The sequence below is a fragment of the Sander vitreus genome, chromosome 6 (assembly GCF_031162955.1).
Source record: "Sander vitreus isolate 19-12246 chromosome 6, sanVit1, whole genome shotgun sequence".
NCBI lineage: Eukaryota > Metazoa > Chordata > Actinopteri > Perciformes > Percidae > Sander > Sander vitreus.
In genome coordinates, this window is record NC_135860.1 from 22,372,127 (window position 1) to 22,391,394 (window position 19,268).

Genomic DNA, 19,268 nt, shown 5'->3' on the forward strand with positions numbered 1-19,268 from the left:
TTACCAACATTGCCCCATTCCTAATATTCTGCAAAGTGTTGCCTGCTTCTATCGATGGGTAAAGAAAACGAAAATTGAAAATGGATAAATTAGAGGGAGAGAGTCATACATTTCCTGGTACAAAGACTAACTTGGCCACAGATTGCGCCTGGGAACTTGCTATTTACCCATAGCCGGGTCAATTGCACGAGATTACATGGAGCAAGTACTGTAGGTGTCTGAAAGATGTAATAGAGGCTCACTTTCTTTGCCCCTGTGTGCGCCGTTTTGTTCATTGTAGATAATCATGTGAAACATGAAAAAAGTAGACACCATTAAAAGGGGTTGTCTGTTCTATTGTGTATGACGTGTGTGTGTGTGTGTGTGTGTGTGTGTGTGTGTGTGTGTGTGTGTGTGTGTGTGTGGTAGGGCTTGCGGGCTGTGATGATGAGAAGGTCGGTAGGGGAGGATGATGGATCATAATGGCCAGAGTGCGGATGATTGGCCCGGGGGTGTGTGTCTATGTAGATGTGTGTTTTTTCGTGGCCCAGGTAGTAAATGCCTTGTGTGCATGCGGCGGACTACCTATGGTCACAGATTCATGTATGTTGCAAGTCTGCCTAACGTGCATGAACTCGGCAGTGGCTTTATTTGCTGTCAGCAAACACTTCAGATATTTCGTCATTTCCACTTGCAGAATAACAATGACAGAATGTAGGTGTAAGTTTGTACGCACGCACTCGGCGCACATTAGTGAGAAACAATGTGCCTCTACGCTTCCATTTACAGGAGTAACCTATGTGTATGTATGACCCTTTGTGTTTGCATTGGTTGCCAAATGTTTATGATGCATCTGGCTGAGGTTGTAGTTGCAGATGGTACGTGGCTGACTTCATCTGCGTGTGCGTACGTTTTGTTCTGGTTGTTAAGAGTGCTTCTGGCCAAGTTTGTTCTTGTAGGTGGAGTGTGACTGTGTGTGTGTTTTTCAAAGTGCTACTACTGCTGCTTCTGTTTTTAAATGAAGAGTGTGAGATGTGTCTAAATGGTACAAAAAAATAGAAACAGAGGACTTACTAAACTTATTCAAATAAAGAAAGGCTCAGAGTCCTGCTGTGTTTTTTTCTTTTGTTAAATATGTTAAGTTCATGAAAGGAAAAAAAAGTGTATATCTGGAACTGAAATATATGTATCGACTGCCAAAACCCCAATAAAAAGAAAAAAAGAAAGGCTCAGTTTATTAATACTAGCTCTGAGTCATTATCTATCATCATCATCATTTAACCTTCTGAACCTACTCTTCTTCACATACAGATAAATAAATGACAAAAGTAGCCCTTGTAGTGATGAAAATGACCAATTCCTTGAGGAAAAAATAATGCAGCAGATGAAGGAAGCGTGTCTGAAATTGAAGCGATGCTGATCTTCAGTGGTCGTATGTCAGCAGCTGCAGTGAGGTGAGGGATGACCTCTATGACAGATACCTGTTGGTTAGGATTAGTCAAGCTTATCTCATCAGTGGCTGCTCACAACAGAAAGACCTTCTAAATCTGTGTCTTTGCTTCAAGCTACTAGTACTGATGGTGGTGGTGACTTGCTTATTGTCCATTCATTTTGAAGATAATGCAGCTTCTATTGTTAAGCAAAGCAGCCATCGTATAGTCTGCATGTTTTTTTTGATGGTATATTAATTCGTAAGCAAGTGAACTTATGAATATTTTGGATCCGAAACAGGCCCATTGGAACCTACCTGAGCCTGAAATGCATAAAAGAGTAGCAATACGCCTTTTCTTTTTCCCCCTGCCCTTTACAGCTCATGCTCTTGATCTCGCCTCAATTGCTAGGTAAACAGTAGAAATACAAAATACAAAGTAATGAGACCTGCAGCCGAAAAACTGAACCCTAAACCAGACCCCATTTGACTGAACCTGATTTATACCCTTTTTTAGACCCTGCCCACTTTGGGTCCAATGTTCAAATCACTTTCCATTCAAATCATGATCATAGTCATTATCAAATGCTTACAAAATAAGAGAAAGTTTTGCATTTTTTAATCTGCTGAACTTGTTCCTTAAAGACACAGCCCATTTCTGTCATTGGCTAATGCTTTACACATACAGACTCAAAAGCTGGGAAAGTGATATGTTGCGATTCATTATGAATGGGACCTGGTGTTGGAGCCCAGAGATTTAAGTGGTCAGCGCCACAACAGGGGAAAGTTGAGAAAAACTCAACTAATTTTAATGCCTGCAGAAACTGAGGCACAGACTTGTTTACTACTCTGCTCCACTAATCTCACAATGCCATGCCAGACATATCTCCACAGCGCTGCAGTATGTTCTGGCTACAGCAGCTACAGTGGTGTGAAAAAGTGTTTGCCCCCTTCCTCATTTCCTGTTCCTTTGCATGTTTGTCACACTTAAGTGTTTCGGAACATCAAACCAATTTAAACAAAAGTCAAGGACAACACAAGTAAACACAAAATGCAATTTGTAAATGAAGGTGTTTATTATTAAAGGAGAAAAAAATCCAAACCATCATGGCCCTGTGTGAAAAAGTGATTGCCCCCTTGTTAAAACATACTATAACTGTGGTTGTCCACACCTGAGTTCAATTTCTCTAGCCACACCCAGGCCTGATTATTGCCACACCTGTTCACAATCAAGGCATCACTTAAATAGGAGCTGCTTGACACAGTAAGGTCCACCAGAAGATCCTTAAAAGCTACACATCATGCCGAGACCCAAAGAAATTCAGGAACAATTGAGAAAGAAAGTAATTGAGATCTATCAGTCTGGAAAGGGTTATAAAGCCATTTCCAAAGCTTTGGGAATCCAGCGAACCACAGTGAGAGCCATTATCCACAAATGGCGAAGACATGGAACAGTGGTGAACCTTCCCAGGAGTGGCCGGCCGCCCAAAAATTACCCCAAGAGCGCAGCGACGACTCATCCAAGAGGTCACAAAGACCCCACAACAACGTCCAAAGAACTGCAGGCCTCACTTGCCTCAGTTAAGGTCAGCGTTCATGCCTCCACCATCAGGAAAAGACTGGGCAAAAATGGCCTGCATGGCAGAGTTCCAAGGAGAAAACCACTGCTGAGCAAAAGAACATCAAAGCTTGTCTCAATTTCTCCAGAACACATCTTGATGATCCCCAAGACTTTTGGGACAACATTCTGTGGACCGATGAGACAAAAGTGGAACTCTTTGGAAGGTGTGTGTCCAAGTATATCTGGCGTAGAAGGAACACTGCATTTCATAAAAAGAACATTATACCAACTGTAAAATATGGTGGTGGTAGTGTGATGGTCTGGGGGCTGTTTTGCTGCTTCAGGACCTGGAAGACTTGCCGTGATAAAAGGAACTATGAATTCTGCTGTCTACCAAGAGATCCTGAAGGAGAATGTCCGACCATCTGTTCGTGTACTCAAGCTGAAACGAACTTGGGTTCTGCAGCAGGACAATGATCCTAAACACACCAGCAAGTCCACCACCGAATGGCTGAAGAAAAACTAAATGAAGACTTTGGAGTGGCCTAGCCAAAGTCCTGACCTGAATCCTATTGAGATGTTGTGGTATGACCTTAAAAAGGCCGTTCATGCTCGAAAACCCTCTAATGTAACTGAATTAGGACAATTCTGCAAAGATGAGTGGGCCAAAATTCCTCCAGGACGCTGTAAAAGCCTCATTGCACGTTATCGCAAACGCTTGGTTGCAGTTGTTGCTGCTAAGGGTGGCCCAACCAGTTATTAGGTTTAGGGGGCAATCACTTTTTTCACACAGGGCCATGATGGTTTGGATTTTTTTTCACCTTTAATAATTAACACCTTCATTTACAAATTGCATTTTTGTGTTTACTTGTGTTGTCCTTGACTATTGTTTAAATTGGTTTGATGTTCCGAAACACTTAAGTGTGACAAACATGCAAAGGAACAGGAAATGAGGAAGGGGGGCAAACACTTTTTCACACCACTGTATCTATTCTGGGATAGGGGAAAACGGCTCTGGCTTGTTTTTATTTCTTTAAAACCAATCACAACCATCCGGGGCGGCGCTAAGCCCTGATAGCGGCGTTAGCGAGCAGGATGTCAGGCTTTATCCCAGCAGTGTACATCCGTTGAGCCAGACTACCGCTCCACTAGTGGGTTGAGCCTGACATACTATATTTTTGTGTGTGTGGATGCTTGCTGCTTGTCTGCTGTGATTATAGCTACAATTGGTTGTGTCCATGGCTGAAAGAAATATACCTGCTGTTTTCCTGCTGAGTTTGGGGCTGCATGTGCGTGCTTGCGTGCGTGCGTGCTTGCGTGCGTGTCTCTTTCCCTTACTTGCATGCTGGTAAGCGGATGTTTCAGTTGCTGCTTACTCATTGTGTCTGTAGGTGGTGTGTGCGTGCTTCAGTTTATGAAAGCTTGTGTGTATGTGCGAGTGTGCTCGAGAGTTACCTGGTGCTTCTGCTGCTGTTGTTTACTCAGGTTGCGGCTGTAGGTGTTATACTTGACAATGTCTTGCGACATGTCATCCACCCTGTCCATCAGAAGCTGAAGGCTCTTCTCCAAATGGTTGCTGGAAGAAAAATGTCAGCATGTCATTCAAACAGTTTTTGTGCTGCCATCAAAACCTGTGAGCAGCAGTGACGTACAGTCGTTCATTCACCCCTAAGCCTAACTTAAAGAGAAATGTTGCCAATTTAAATCCAGCTCAGTGTCAAGGCAGTGTGTTTAGATGAACGGTGTTTGGCTTCCCTCCGTGGCGGCAGTGCACAAAGCTCCCAGCGGAGGTCTGCCGAAATTCAGTGGATGGCACGAAACACGTCACAGAGCTGGGAGCTCTGTGCACCAGCGCCACGGCGATTAATCAGGGTCCAATGCAGTTACACGACAAAAAGAATAACCACTAGATGACTATGGGTATTTTACAATAACATTGAATGCACCACCAGCTTACCAACTGTATTTGAATGTACCATTACGTCCTGTCTGTGTTGTTTCTCCGACAACTCTGAGCACTACAGGTGTCTATGGTGCAGCTACACTCTGGCTTTGACTGCAGACTGGTGTCCCAGTGCTGGAATCCTTTCCAGTAAAATACAGTCACACTTTACACTGTTTAGCTTTCAGCATCTAACCGTATTCAAGCATCTACTGGCTAACGGTAAGCTAACGTTACCTGCTGCGAAGTGTAATGTTAACTAGCATCACATGCAGTGATGCTTTGGTTGCCTCTGATGTCCGTTTCAGAGCACCAGAGAGCAGTACAGGCATTTAAGTGGCACCGAAATGAGGCACCAAAATCTGCGTTGCTATTTGGCCCAGTAGAAAGCCTACATATTGGCACCGGGTGTCGGTACCTAACCCAGAGTACCTCCGCTCTGTTGGCTCTGATCCAAAAGTGACACAGGGGTCACTTACGGGAGTTGTGAAGCTGCTGTCTGGGTCTCACCTAGGCTGTGTGGAGGTAGTGCTGGGCATCGCCGGCAGATACTCGGCAGAAGTGGCTGGCTGTCGTTTGCTGGAGACCCTTCACAGCAGTTAGATGTTTCTCACCTTTTGCATGAGACTCCCGCGCCTGTACACCCAACATTCCCAGTTTAATTGCTTTCTCGCTCGCATAAGAAGCAGTAGGCTTCAAATACGTTATAAGCACCTGGATTTTTGTATGGCGAAATATCGCTAAACTTGCACTTCCACATACCTAAAGAATAAAATCTGTTTTATGTCTGTGGTATGCTACAATTGGAAAGCGAAAGAAAGACTAACATTACAACACTACGGAATAAAAAAAAATAAAAAATTGCTCCGTAAGGTAGCATTACATAATTAATTAAAGACCTGTTGATTATTTAAGAACTAGACACAATACTTCAGCTAATTTAAGACTTTCTAAGGCCTTAAATTTTGATTTTGAAATTTAAGTCTTTTTAAGACCCCGCGAAAACCTTGTAAACACACTGCCCACACAAAGATGACACAAAGCTGGTTTAAAATCAGCAAAGTATACCATACATTTCTTCTATTCTTAATTTGAACTTAATTTTACTTATTGCTATATACACAATGTGGACACACAATGGACTGCATTTATATGGCGCTTTTATCCAAAGCATTCACCCATGCACACACCGATGGCAGCAAACTACCATGCAAGGCGTTGGTCTGACCATCGGGAGAAATTTGGGGTTAAATGTCTTGCCCACTTGGACACATGGACAGGAGGAGCCAAGCATCAAACCTCCAATTCTGTGATTAGTGGAAATCCAGCTCTACCTCCTGAGCCACAGCAATCAACTCCAGCACAAATGCCAATTATATGATTAAAACATTTTTTAAGTAAAAGTTACTTTACATTAAACAAATGTTAAGTCACTATATATCGCTGAATGAGGTAAGACAATGTGAATGAGCCAAGGGCCCACTGATTAAAAGCCCTTGCATTTACAGTATTACAAACTGGGTGTCTGTGGTTGCCATTGCACAGTTTGACGCATTTTTCCAGTGGTTGGTCAACCAGAAAGGGTAGGCGGAGCTAACGCAACAAACTGACCAACTGACTGACATCACACGTCTCTGCAAAATGAGATCCAAAAACACATAATCAACCAGATGTCTGCGAGTGGCCTGGCTTGCACTGTAATAAAAATCTTTAGCCAGGTGGAAATGCAATCTGTACAGTTTAACCACCTACAGATGAAAAACTTGATGAAATTTGAAGTGTTCCCCCCTCGCTACAAACAACCCAACAGTGTGAGGGAAAACCTTAAGGGGAAACCCATGGATATATACAGATACTCCTTCCTTTGACACTAACCACAGGGTTAGGATGGTGGGTTAACCCTAACCCACAAACAAAGATAAACAGCGGCTAGTGGTAGTCACTATTTCAAGCTTTAAGATGTCCCTTCAGAGACCTGTGGTTGCTACATTCATGTTTTTCAACAGTTCATGTGTGCCATCCATTCTGACCTTATGTTTGAGTTCACCTCCTACCAGATTCGGTTGCTTTTATGTATTCTGAAAGACATCTGACATGAAAACTCCGGGGGTTTGAGCACTCAGACCTGAGGACCCTTCCTCTTGTTCCTGTGCTTCATCTCTCTGCTCTGGTATCACACCCCTCATCTTTTCCCAACACTGCCATGCTGACAACACTAAACACAACTCTTCCAGCACTCCTCTTCTCTCTCCTCCCATGAGCCCCATTTTAACACAATGTCTTACTACCGCCTTAAGTTCAACCTTGACAAGGCTGCAGTGCTCTACTTCAAGTCATCTTCCCCTTGTACTTTCCTCTGTGGAATGATATTGTTTCATTTATGAATGTTTGGGTGCAACATAATGCAGCATGTACCGTGGGAAAACAGATTCTGAATGTGTATTCAAATGGCAATTGTACCCACAAGAACTGCCAGCACTGTGTGTGTTTTAGCTGTGTACACTTGCGCTGATGTAACTGTTTTGTGTGCGTTTCATTGTGTGAGTATGTGAAGGAAAAGTGGAGTGTTTTGGGTGATTTTAGTTGCTTTCCTCTGTGCTGTAAGATTTTCAATTAATTGTATAAATCAATATTCCTCTCTATCCTGGCTCAACACACACACCATCTTCTGTTGCTAACTAGCTTCTAATACCGTTTTCCCACCAACATTAGCATGTATATGTAGCTTTTTTAAACATTGGAAAACCTGCTAAAAATAGGCGATAGACTCTTTTCCCATTTCCAGCAGATGAGTATGTCTTTCGTTTTTTCTCTCCTTCTGGTGTGGCACGTTCAATGACATGAATGCGCCGGAAAAAACAGGGTAAGTAAACACTAGGAAGCAGCATTGAGTCCAGTGAAATGTTAGTGGTTTCTATATCTGTTACTCATTCAGTCTTTTTCAAACTTGGTGCCGACTAATTTGGAACGATGTTTGAGCTCTGCTTGCACGGAGCGACTGAATTTGTGGCTAAGTTAGCATAGCATTACGCTGCAAAGGAGCGAAAATTAGTGTTTCATCCCTGCCATCTGAGCTGTAGCCGATAAATACCCGTGACTACTGCAGAGTCATTTGTCCTGGGCATGAATGCCGATTGTTCACTTTCTCACATAAGATAAAAGCCAGATGTTAGTGGGTGTTGGAGGGTTTTTTGTCCCATGGGAAAGGGGCTTTAAAATGAATTGCCAATAACCATTTGTACCACTGACGAACAAGCTCCAATGTAACCAGAATTGACCTGAGCAGAACACATTTAACTCGTCTCAATTTGAGCCAATTTCTTTTGTATTTAAAATGTCAGTCTCCTGTGAGGTGTAGTGTCTCTTCACTTAGACACTATGCAGCTACAAATTTAGCATTCTCTGTGAAAAATTAAAAAGGGAATTTTCTAGAATTGTATAATTCCCAAATGGCAACATAACTGATTACTAATTACAATCTTACATCAAAAAGGTACTGTAGTTCACTTTTAACCATTAGTTACTACACAAACTGCCAGCATTTAATTAGTGTACTAATGCATTCTAATTTTTAGCCTTAATGTCAGAAGATCTTAGTGAAATGTCTGTAAGTGTAAATAAAGTATGTGACCAGAGCACACACCAGAATACTAAAGTGTTACATGCATGTGCATAAAATTAAGCATGTAAGTATGATTTTCAGAATCTCAGATTGTCTTTCCCATAGTTTAGACTGCTGAGCCATTTCCAGTCCCATCATATTTGCCTGTGAGGATTGTTGTGTGATCAGTTTGTCAACCCCCCCAATGCAGTGTCAGAGCTGTAAACATGAAAACTGATGGCCCAGGACCAAATCTCCCCACAGCACTTCCCTGCCAAGTCCCTCCGACTGTGTCAAAATTGATTATCGCTGACGAAAGCCCATTTAAAAGTGTTCCATCGAGCAATGTGGTGGCTAATTTGTGTGGTGTGCATTCATAATATATGTAAAGGAAAACATTTAGTCAGAGCAGGTTCCTTCACAACATCTGTCATTTATGTATGTGTCTAATGTTTGAGCTGGACTGAAGTGTGTGTGTGTGTGTGTGTGTGTGTGTGTGTGTGTGTGTGTGTGTGCGTGTGTGTGTGTAGGTTTCAGTGCACTGGATTTAGTTTTATTTCGTTATCAGTTTGTATTCTGAATTTCTGAGCGTCTTTCCCTGTCCTTGACACATGCTTGGTGACTAACCCCCAATTTTCCACAAAATAAAACATCCGGTTAATTTTCAAAATAAAATACACCGTGCTCACGGCGGATCATATTTCCCTACACTACACCTTGAAAACACAGCACAGAGTTGTTTCCCCTCTACTCCTCTGGATGGAAACAAACTGTTGTTGGCTTTGTGGTTCTATTCTACATGAATTCGCGAGATCTCGTCGGTCCTCGTGACTTCAGCTGTCGGTCATTGCCACAGCCGTTCCGCAACAAATCCGGACCTGGTGGGTATTGAAGGACAGCGGAGCACGGAGCCGACACGCAGCTGAGCCGATCCGCAGTTGGTGGAATTTCGGGGTAAGGGTTGCAACTACTACTTTCACTGCTTTCAAAACGCATTGAGTTTGCTCTGTTTTTTACAGTTGGTTCATGTTTTTTGAGCAGTGTCCAATGTTCAGTTGTTATTGTACATTTATAAAAGCCTGAATATGCAAGGAAAACACACTGCTGCTCATAATTGTGCACACAATTAAACAAACACTCAAATGTGATGTTTCAGTTACATGTGGTTGGAAAAAGAGAAAAATGCTTTCTACCCTACATATCGTCTGGTCATACACTCCAGAGGGTTGAATTATTCAGACGGGTCAGCAAGCCTTCGATCAATCCTGAATTAGAAATCAAAGTCTACGAGGGGACTTCCTGTCATCACTGATTCTGTTTTAAGGTCAGGTTCAATGGCAGCCCAAACAGTGTGCTATACCTGTGCTCCGGCCTACATGCTCATATTCACACAGGACGATAGAGGACACATTCTAAAACTGTATTGATATGCGAGCAATAATGGGCATACATTCAGTAAATTGAAAGTTCAGAGGGGAGTTCTTTAACAAAGCTGCCAAGGAAGTGACTTCCAGTCTTATGAGTGCTTTACTCTGATGGAGTAAACCGGGTGACTGGGGCACAATACGGATCTCTGGCTTGCCTCGGTAGCAGAATAATAGGTTTTAAAGAAGACATGGCATAGCCTTGATTTAACAGTGTCCCGACATACAGTCATGTGAAAAAATTAGGACACCCATGAAATTGATCTTAATGCCTTAATTAAAAAAGTGAGAAAAAATCCAATCTCTAAGGACAGCAATTTTGTTTGTGAATGAATAATGTATCGTAAATAAATAGATGTTCTTCCTTAAAATACAGGGGGCATAAGTACACACACCCCTGTGTTAAATTCCCATAGAGGCAGGCAGATTTGTATTTTTGAAGGCCAGTTATTTCATGGATCCAGGATAATATGCATCCTGATCAAGTTCCCTTGGCCTTTGGAATTAAAATAGCCCCACATCATCACATACCTTCATCATACCTAGAGATTGGCATGGTTTTATTTCAGTTAGCCTAATAGCTGGTTTGATTTGCATTGAGAGATGATTTTATGGAAAGTACCCCATGCCAATCTCTAGGTATGGTGAAGGGTATGTGATGATGTGGGGCTATTTTAATTCCAAAGGCCAAGGGACTTTATCAGGATGCATAGTATCCTGGATCCATGAAATAACTGGCCTTTAAAAATAAAAATCTGCCTGCCTCTATGGGAATTTAACATAGGTGTGTACTCACTTATGCCCCCTGTATTTTAAGGAAGAACATTTATTTATTTACGATAAATTATTCATTCACAAAGAAAATTGATGTCCTCAAAGATTGGATTTTTCCTCATTTTTTTAATTAAGGCATTAAGATCAATTTGCAAAAGATGATTTTTTTATTCCTCTTTTTAGTCAACTTTAGCATGGGTGTCCTAATTTTTTCACATGACTAAGTTTACAAGTATGCATAAAATTAATATTTTTCCAACAGACTTCTCCTAATGTGACTGAATACCCTATTCATTTTGTGTTTAAATTCCAATCTCCTCCCTCCCAGCCCATTATCATTATTTCATTCCAAAAAAGACAACTGTTCATCTCATTGGATGAAGTTTGTCTGTCAAGGATCATTTTCCCACAGCGTATTTCCTTCACAGCAACATTTCTATCAGCACCTCCTTTGTGGTCTGATTTCCAGTTATGCCTCTTCACCTTCCTTGCTTGCTCAGTCGTCCTATAGCTGCAGCTCTAACAAAGCCTTACAGTTCTTGTCTTTTCTCCCTACACTCAATACCCTTTCCCTTATTGAAAACATATCATGGGTAGTCCTGTAGAGCAGAAAGCTTTGTTTACATATCCTTCTATTGTCCAACATTTCTATGCAGAAGGCCAATTACACTAAGCAGACGGGAAGTAATGGACTGACGAGTTGCTCATTCACAAGGAACAAAAACTAAATATGAGGTTTCAGGGATGGTTTATAATGAACAATGTCAGCCGCTAGACAGTGGGCAAATCTTAAAATGGGTGAAGACCATGACAGATAGCCCACATGCATTAAGCTTTGTGGCCCGACATGAATAGGCTGCTTTTAACATTGCAAATATTAAGGAATTTCAAGGCTGTGTGGTGGAAAATGGCTACAAAAATTAATTTACATTCATGCAATCCATCACCACGATCAACATCATCATCTGTGGTAAGAACAACCCTGTTTGCTGGAGTGAAACTGCATTCACTCTTCCTGAGAAGTAGATGACATTGACAAATGGGGCTGCAGATTGGAAAATGAGACAAAAGGAAAAACATTAAATAAAACCCATTATCGTTGTCTTTTTTGAAGGGGAGGAAATGAGGAGAAAAGGGCGGGGCTGTCAGTCGAAGTAGAGAGACCGACGCTACAATCCAATACAAGGACAGAGCTGTGTAGCAATCTGACTTCAGGAACAATTTCATCTTGCCAGACATCCCATGGGCAGTCATGCTGGGAAACCCACGAGGAGGGCCAGGCCGCTTTTGCCCCATTTCTGGTCATATCAAAAGCTATGTTTCAACTTCAGAGTAGTCATTTGGAAAATGGAAAAATATGCAAGTAAGGTGAGGTATTGCCCTTTACTGTATTTGACAATTCATAACAAATGACTGTGCTGGTGCCACACTTAACTTTGGCCAGGCACATGCATTCTACAGAGCTCTGTACAAAAGGAGTGTTGATTTAATTCATGATTTACTTATATACAAGATAGGACACAGCTGAGAAGAATCACAAAAACTCCTGATGCGCTGTATTGCAGTGTACAAGTAACTTTTTTTTGTTTTGTGAGTGTTTTGTGCGCTAACAGTGTGTAAATCAGCACTTTGAGTAGTTATTGTGCTAATTTCTCACACCTGCCGCTGGGAAGCTTCACAGCTGTTGCTCCAATTGCAGCAGTTTATCTCCATAAATGATTGCTGATAAATTCTCCTGAGACTGATGCTGAGAGCCTCAGAGATATAAATGTGAGACTGTAAGAGCCAGGCTGTGCGTTGATATGGTGGGGTGATATTTGTTCATATTGTGCTCATTAGTGATGGAAGACAAAGTTTGATGAATTTGGAGACATTTCTGAATAAATAAGTTATGACATTTAGATGTGGCATTTACTGTACCTAGTCTTGGATTGGATATCCCAATCAAACATCCGGTACATACCCAAGGGTACACCAATAACTTCCTGAAATAAGATAATTGGTAAAGCATAGACCAGATTATGTATGTGGGCTGCTATTTCATTGTGGGTTACAGATTCGATCCAAACAAATACTTGTTGGGGTTTGTTTTATAGCCCCTAAGATGCACAATACAAACTGAATTCCATTCCATGACTGGCAAGTTACACATTTTGAGATGTCCTAATGTTGTATCCCTCAGCCATCTGGCACTGCAGTCCAAGCAGGTTAAAATAGGTTTTTAAGAGATTAGGATGCAGTTATCTTTAATCTTTTCATTATGATCAACAAAACAAGCAAAACCACAAAAGAATGTATTTAACAAGTATTATCTGTGAAGTTGCCTCAAATAGCTTATTCTCATGTGCCATTGAAGTCCATTATTCTCTAAAAACGATTATACCCACACAAAAGAGCCATAGTGTTGTACTGGGTGACATATTCCTTCATTACAGCAAACACGGCCAGTGTAGTTATGCTTTTCAGCTCGTTGTTGTATTGTCTCCAGAGTACTCCAGTTTATGACATCGCAAGTCCACCAAATCTGACCCTTTCTTCATTAGTGCCATCAGCTGCATATTCAACCTTGTGAAAATGATCCAAATCTGACCCACACATTGTACATTTCTAACGATAATTTCCGCAGCTAATGACAAATGGTGAGGCAAACTAACAAAGCAGGGTGAACACAGTAAAGTGTCTTTGGGCATTTGATTTCCAGAGATCAAAAATGCAGCTGATGTTGTAATCTATGTCTATGGTGTTGTGTTGCGTTTATTGTAATGAAGGAATATGTCACCCAATGCAATAATATGGCTCTTTTAATGCGTTTTTAATAGGTTTTGGAAGACAATGGAACAGAAGTGTGAGCTTTGGCTACACAAACTATTCCCGTTTAGTAAGATGAATTCATTCATAATTCATTCTGATAATAATAAAAAGATAAAATCAAACTAGCCCTCCTAAGAACTGTGTGAAAACAGCACTGAAAGCATGTATGGTAGATAAACATAAGCCAAAACACATCAATAGACCCATTATTGTTTCCACCAATCTGGTACACTTTAGAACAGTACAGAAGACACAGATTAATGCCCAGGAGTTCCCTAATGTCAAATCAATTTTAATTTAGAAGTAGCTTTAACTCATGTCTATGAAAGCACCCTGCAGGTTTAAAGAGATAACATGACATCGTTTTAAAGCTTGTAAAAGATGCTTTTAGGAAGACATTTTTCTTCAAAAGATATGTATGCACAGTGCTATGGTAACCATGTGCAAATTAATCAAATTAAGGTGACACTTTGCTTCATGTTGGATTGTTTGGGGTGATGTAATTCCCATCAATAACCTGTTTTCTTGGATTTGATTGTGGAGTGATTTTGCACAGGCTGATAAGACACACTTGCGTCTGTTGATGAACATTATTATGACAGTATTTTTTTCCATGTTGGATCTTGCTCATGTGTTTACAAAATAACATGATACAGGCAGTGTCATAAAAATAGAAGATGCTGTAATGTGATCATACGGCATGGAACAAGTCTCTCCAAGTGTAATATAAGATTATTAATTTGCAAACGGGAGCTTTGAAACTTCAAAATAAACAAAACAAAGAGATTAATTCAAATAATTTGGGAATAAAAGTCGAGAGACAAACTAAATCACTCATGAGTATCTATAGCAGTTAAACCTGTTAGAGCACCTACAAGTTCCCTACAATGTCAGTGTTAAATTAGAAAATTTACAGCGAGATTGAAGGTTGTGCTATTTTATAGAGGACAGATTTTGCCCACACAATGCCGTACAAGACCATGCAGAAACATCTTGTAAATGTTGCTCCTGGGAAAAAGTTGTTGATCCTGATAGCAAATGTGTCTGCATTCACTCTTGAGGTTTTTACAACCAAAATGTCTGGCCTGAGGCCCTCTTGGTAAATGGCTGCATGAGCTCACGACTGACCTGCTTGAGAGGTTGAGCAGTTCATGCTTATCAGCGACTGTGGACTTGTCCTCCAGATCCCACATCAGCACGTTGATGAGGTGGGAGTTTTTGATGATAATAGGCACCTCCTCGAACATATGCTCGAAGCCAATGTTAGCCTTCTTCAAGCTGGAGAGTGAAGGACGGGACAGGAGAGACAGAGGCAGGGGAAGAGGTTAAGTTACAATTTGTCATTCCGAAAAAGATTGACAATGCTTTTACCCACTTCAGTCAGACTGCATACAGTTAATTCAACACATGACAGAGCTGACAACTAACCATAACCCTAACCCAACAAGTCAGGAATGTCTAGGATATGCATTCTGTGCTATTAACTAGTATTAATAAATGAATCATACATCAATATTCTGATATAGACTTCAAACATACTGCCAAGCCCTAAATGGCATCACTGAGTATTGTGCTGACCATACCAGTTATACTTTTATACTAAAACTAGAGGGAACATCATTTTCTTTTCTTTTTTAAGATTATTTTTTGGGGCATTTTTCCCTTTATTAGACAGTGAGAGTGGATAGACAGGAAAGGTGGGAGAGAGATGGGGGATGACACGCAGAAAAGGGCCGCAGGTCGGACTCGAACCCGGGCCGCTGCCAAGGACTTAGCCTACATGGGGCGCACGCTCTTACTGGGTGAGCTAGAGGTCGCCCTGGGAACATAATTTTCTGTCTGAGACAACTAGTGGTTTTAAAAAAGGGTGCCTGTTTATGTACAAAAACTACACGGAGGACACAACACTCAAAACTCATGCAAAGAAACAGTCAGGTCTTCGCTGATCCATAGCCATTTTGAATATATTTGAAGTGAACAGAGAGTCAGTGGGATTAACAGTTGTTCTACCTGTAATTCTAACGCAACTCTGTGTATTTAACATCAGTCTTGTTGAGGGCAGAGATCTTCTCAGGTCTGCTTTTGACAAAGGTTCACATTTTATTTATTGTTCGTACATGCTTAAAAAAAGAAGGATGCAAATGGGGCATTGTATGGTAACCACTTGGCTTGTACTTCTCAGTAAATTGTACCTCAGCCAAATAAAAGCAAAATGAATAGTAATATTATGCATGTTATGTTGCATTTTGGTATCTGAAAATGGTGTAATACGATAGGATGTCCATGTTGCATACCCCGAGCAATGTTAGACTCCGTAGCCTAAATGACTTTTTTTATGGGCTCTGCTGATAAGTGTGGAAAGCATTGACCGATTTCTAACCACCACTTCTTGTTCCTCAGGAGCTAAAAGCTGCATCTCTCTTTATCTTTCTCTGACATGGGCCTGTTAGCACAAAATGGAACTTCAAACTTTGCTTAATGTCTCACATAAATCCAATAGCATTGACTGAGTGCCTTCGTTCAGCCTGCCACTTGTGCACAGTGCATGAGCTACAAACTAATGTCTGCATATGTCTAATGTTGGCTTGTGAGATGCGTCTTGCTTGTTATGGGATCAATACGCTCACTGCATTAATCAACCATGTGCACTGTACCAGAAACAGAGATGTTCATAATATGATTGCCAGTGTGATAAATATGGGTGTGGAGCCTCATCTGATTCTGAAGAGTTAATTTTGAAAAATGGTGTTTTGTATTTCAAGTAGAGCATCACCTCAGGCAAACTTTAAGAGGAAACTCTGAGGCAGTGGAAGTGTACAAGCCTGCCTCAGGTGAGTGGGGAGATCAAAAATTTGTATGGATAGCATCAGTCTATAAAAGAAAATCTATAATGATATAAATGCTGTTTGGTATACATATTGGCACAAGTATCTATCTGCAGTGCTTTATAATATTTCCTGAAAATTATGACCTTTTCAAATGCCTGCAGAGCAATATAAAAAAGGCGTCTATAAAGAAATAGAAGGACCGCACATTCTAGGCAGGACAAATTGCTCAACCCTTCTGGACGTTGGCGCACTTAATGCCATGCTCTTTCCAAGTTGGGCCCTGCTGGACAAAGCCAAAGGGTGACTCCACAGGCCGACTAATTTGATACTTCATATTGTGTGCTGAAGTGGAGGCTATTGACCACTGCCTCCATCGCCCAGCGGACGGGGGGGCGGGGGGGGGTGTCAGTTCAAAGGGATGGGTCTATCCAGCACTCTTCTATCCCTGCCTTTCATTTAGTTTTTTTTAAAGGTGTAAAATATGTGCAAGCTTTTGTAACATCAAATACACCAACATAAAAGAGGCTGCTTTTACGCTCATTGTTTTTTTTGGGCGGGAATAGTAATGAAACGCTTTTGAGGTTTTGCATCTTCAGAGAAAAAAAAACAAAACATTATTGAGTCACATTTCCAGTCTATATTGAAAATAATAGGATTGAGACAAGATTGTTGTGATGTGGTGTTACTGTCCTTTCCTGCCCTCTGCTGCCCTCTCTCAATCATGGGCTTATTGGGAACACAGATCACTACAGATTGGAGCCGTAATAAATCATTAATCACTAATGAAAAGCAGCAGAAATGAGAAGGATCCCAACTCTGGGCCAAACACACTGGGTCAATAACAGAGTTGCTGGCAATAGACACACAGGTGGAGACATACAGGGAAAAGAGAAATTAAATGATGCTGTTAAATAGCCCATTCTCCCTGCAAACACTCTTGCTTTTAGTGAATTTAAAAAATGTACATTTTCTGAGTGGACAGCAATTTGATACCTCTGGGACTTCTTCACAGAGCTGTTAACTTGCATTTGTGAGTGCATGTGTGTCCCTTCATGCGTGTTTTATGCATGTGTGGGTTTGTGCACTAGGACTATCCTGAACTGTCTGGAAAATGGTCCCCTCATTACATTCATTTTAGCTGCAATTTAAAAGCAATTACGATAAGCCTTGGGGTCAGAAAAAGCATAAACATGTTACATTTGTTTGACGGGCGAGGGTGAACTGATAAATCATCATCATCAATCTGTAACTGCTACTAAATGCCTCCCCTGTGGATGCACAAGCAATTGAATAAGCAGAATCAAAGGACTGAAAAGGCAAAAACATTTTAATTCTGTATTCCTGTAACTAATGGGAGCCCATGTATTGAGTTACTTACGCCTCAGGTGTGAAATCTTTCTCTTTGCAGATCTCCATGAGTTTAGGGGTAAGCCTGTAGGCCTTCAGGGACAGGGAGCCTTGTGCCGTCTTTATAGGGTCTAGAATGACAAAGGAGAGTGATGAGTAGAAAGAACAATGTAAAATGGCTCTTTAAATCAAATTCCCTGAATTGAGAAAACAATCAAATCTTATTTCCCTTTTAGGTTAAGCTTTCTAAGATAGGTAAGACAATAGTGGCTTCCTAGGTTTTGTGTGGTTGATCCTACGCAATCAGTACCATGCAAAGGCTTACAGTCATCTGCTGACATACATTCTATAGTCAATATTTGTATGCATATCTGAAAGTCTGGAGTGAGTGTTGATCCAGTAATACACAATCACAACCCAAAACATCCTCACATAGTGATTTACATAGTTTAACATAGTTAAATAGTATATATAGAGTACCAGAGCGGATAGGATACCTGAAGCTATTATCTTTATCACTATAACTTTCAGTGATATAGTGCACTAAGATTCAACCATTTGCTTAAAATGTTGTTTAACCTGGTGATGAAGACACAGAGATTTAACAAACACCCTCTGGAATTCTCTTGCCAAGAAGCAAAACTAAGCATAACTATATTTGCAAGTGTAATTTGGCATGATGTGACAACAGCAATGACAAGATTTGTCTTACATGCAAGGAATACTGGTGTGTGTCTGAATTGTGCACTGCCCACAATCATAGATCAAAGCTACGATATTGTCTCTAATCCAGAATGTATGTTGTCCGTACTAAAAATGAAGTTAAGAGTATTTATACACCACTAGACTCAGGGGTTTTTATTTTTTATTTCTACACATCTGAAAAGTGTCAAGTTTCTATTTACAAACAGAAATAAGTCATACTGAAAACATCTGAAAAGTGTCCTCGGTTAAAGTAATAAGTAAAAAATAAAAATCCTGTTAAGGTGCTAGCTGGAATGGAGCTACCATAAAAACCAATCAGGGAAGATACAGTTCCTCCCCATCAGATCTATTACTTGATTGATTTTGTCACTTAACTGAAATTCTACTCATCCATTTTAGGGTTATAAAACAAATCTGAGCAGTACAGAGTTAAGGAGCTGGTGGTCTCACCATTGCAATATGACATTTGCACAGCAGGCTTTCTATTATATAAAATAAATTCAACAAACTGAAGAGTCACGCTAAAGTAACATTTAAAAAGACATAAAAGTATCTAGACTGGCTCTAAGGAATGGCTCAGTCGAGAGAGAGAGAGAGAGAGAGAGAGAGAGAGAGAGAGAGAGAGAGAGATTAGATAAAGTTAAAGTAAGCGGCTATGGAGAACAGGGATAGGGGTTTTCTCTGTTGGTCTTTAATCTGCTGCTGCCAAACAAGCACCAAAATAAGAGGGTCAAGAGAATGACAAAAATTGCACAAAGTGAAGTTTAAGCCCAATAGAGCACATTGCTGATACAGAGTACTTAAACTGGCAAGGATCTAGTGGGGGCCTTATTTGTTTGGTTTTAAAATTAAATTAAATGTATACCT

General features: G+C 40.8%; 1 protein-coding gene across 1 annotated transcript in view; it reads right to left on the reverse strand.

The window, feature by feature from the left end:
- Positions 1-19,268, reverse strand: part of LOC144519922 (eukaryotic translation initiation factor 3 subunit H) — a 67,137-nt gene that overhangs the window by 3,095 nt on the left and 44,774 nt on the right. The window contains exons 4-6 of the mRNA XM_078253452.1: positions 17,728-17,827; positions 14,650-14,799; positions 4,425-4,545 (exon numbers count right to left, since the gene is read on the reverse strand). Coding sequence (XP_078109578.1) covers positions 4,425-4,545; positions 14,650-14,799; positions 17,728-17,827 — 371 coding nt within the window. The remainder of the gene's footprint in view (positions 1-4,424; positions 4,546-14,649; positions 14,800-17,727; positions 17,828-19,268) is intronic.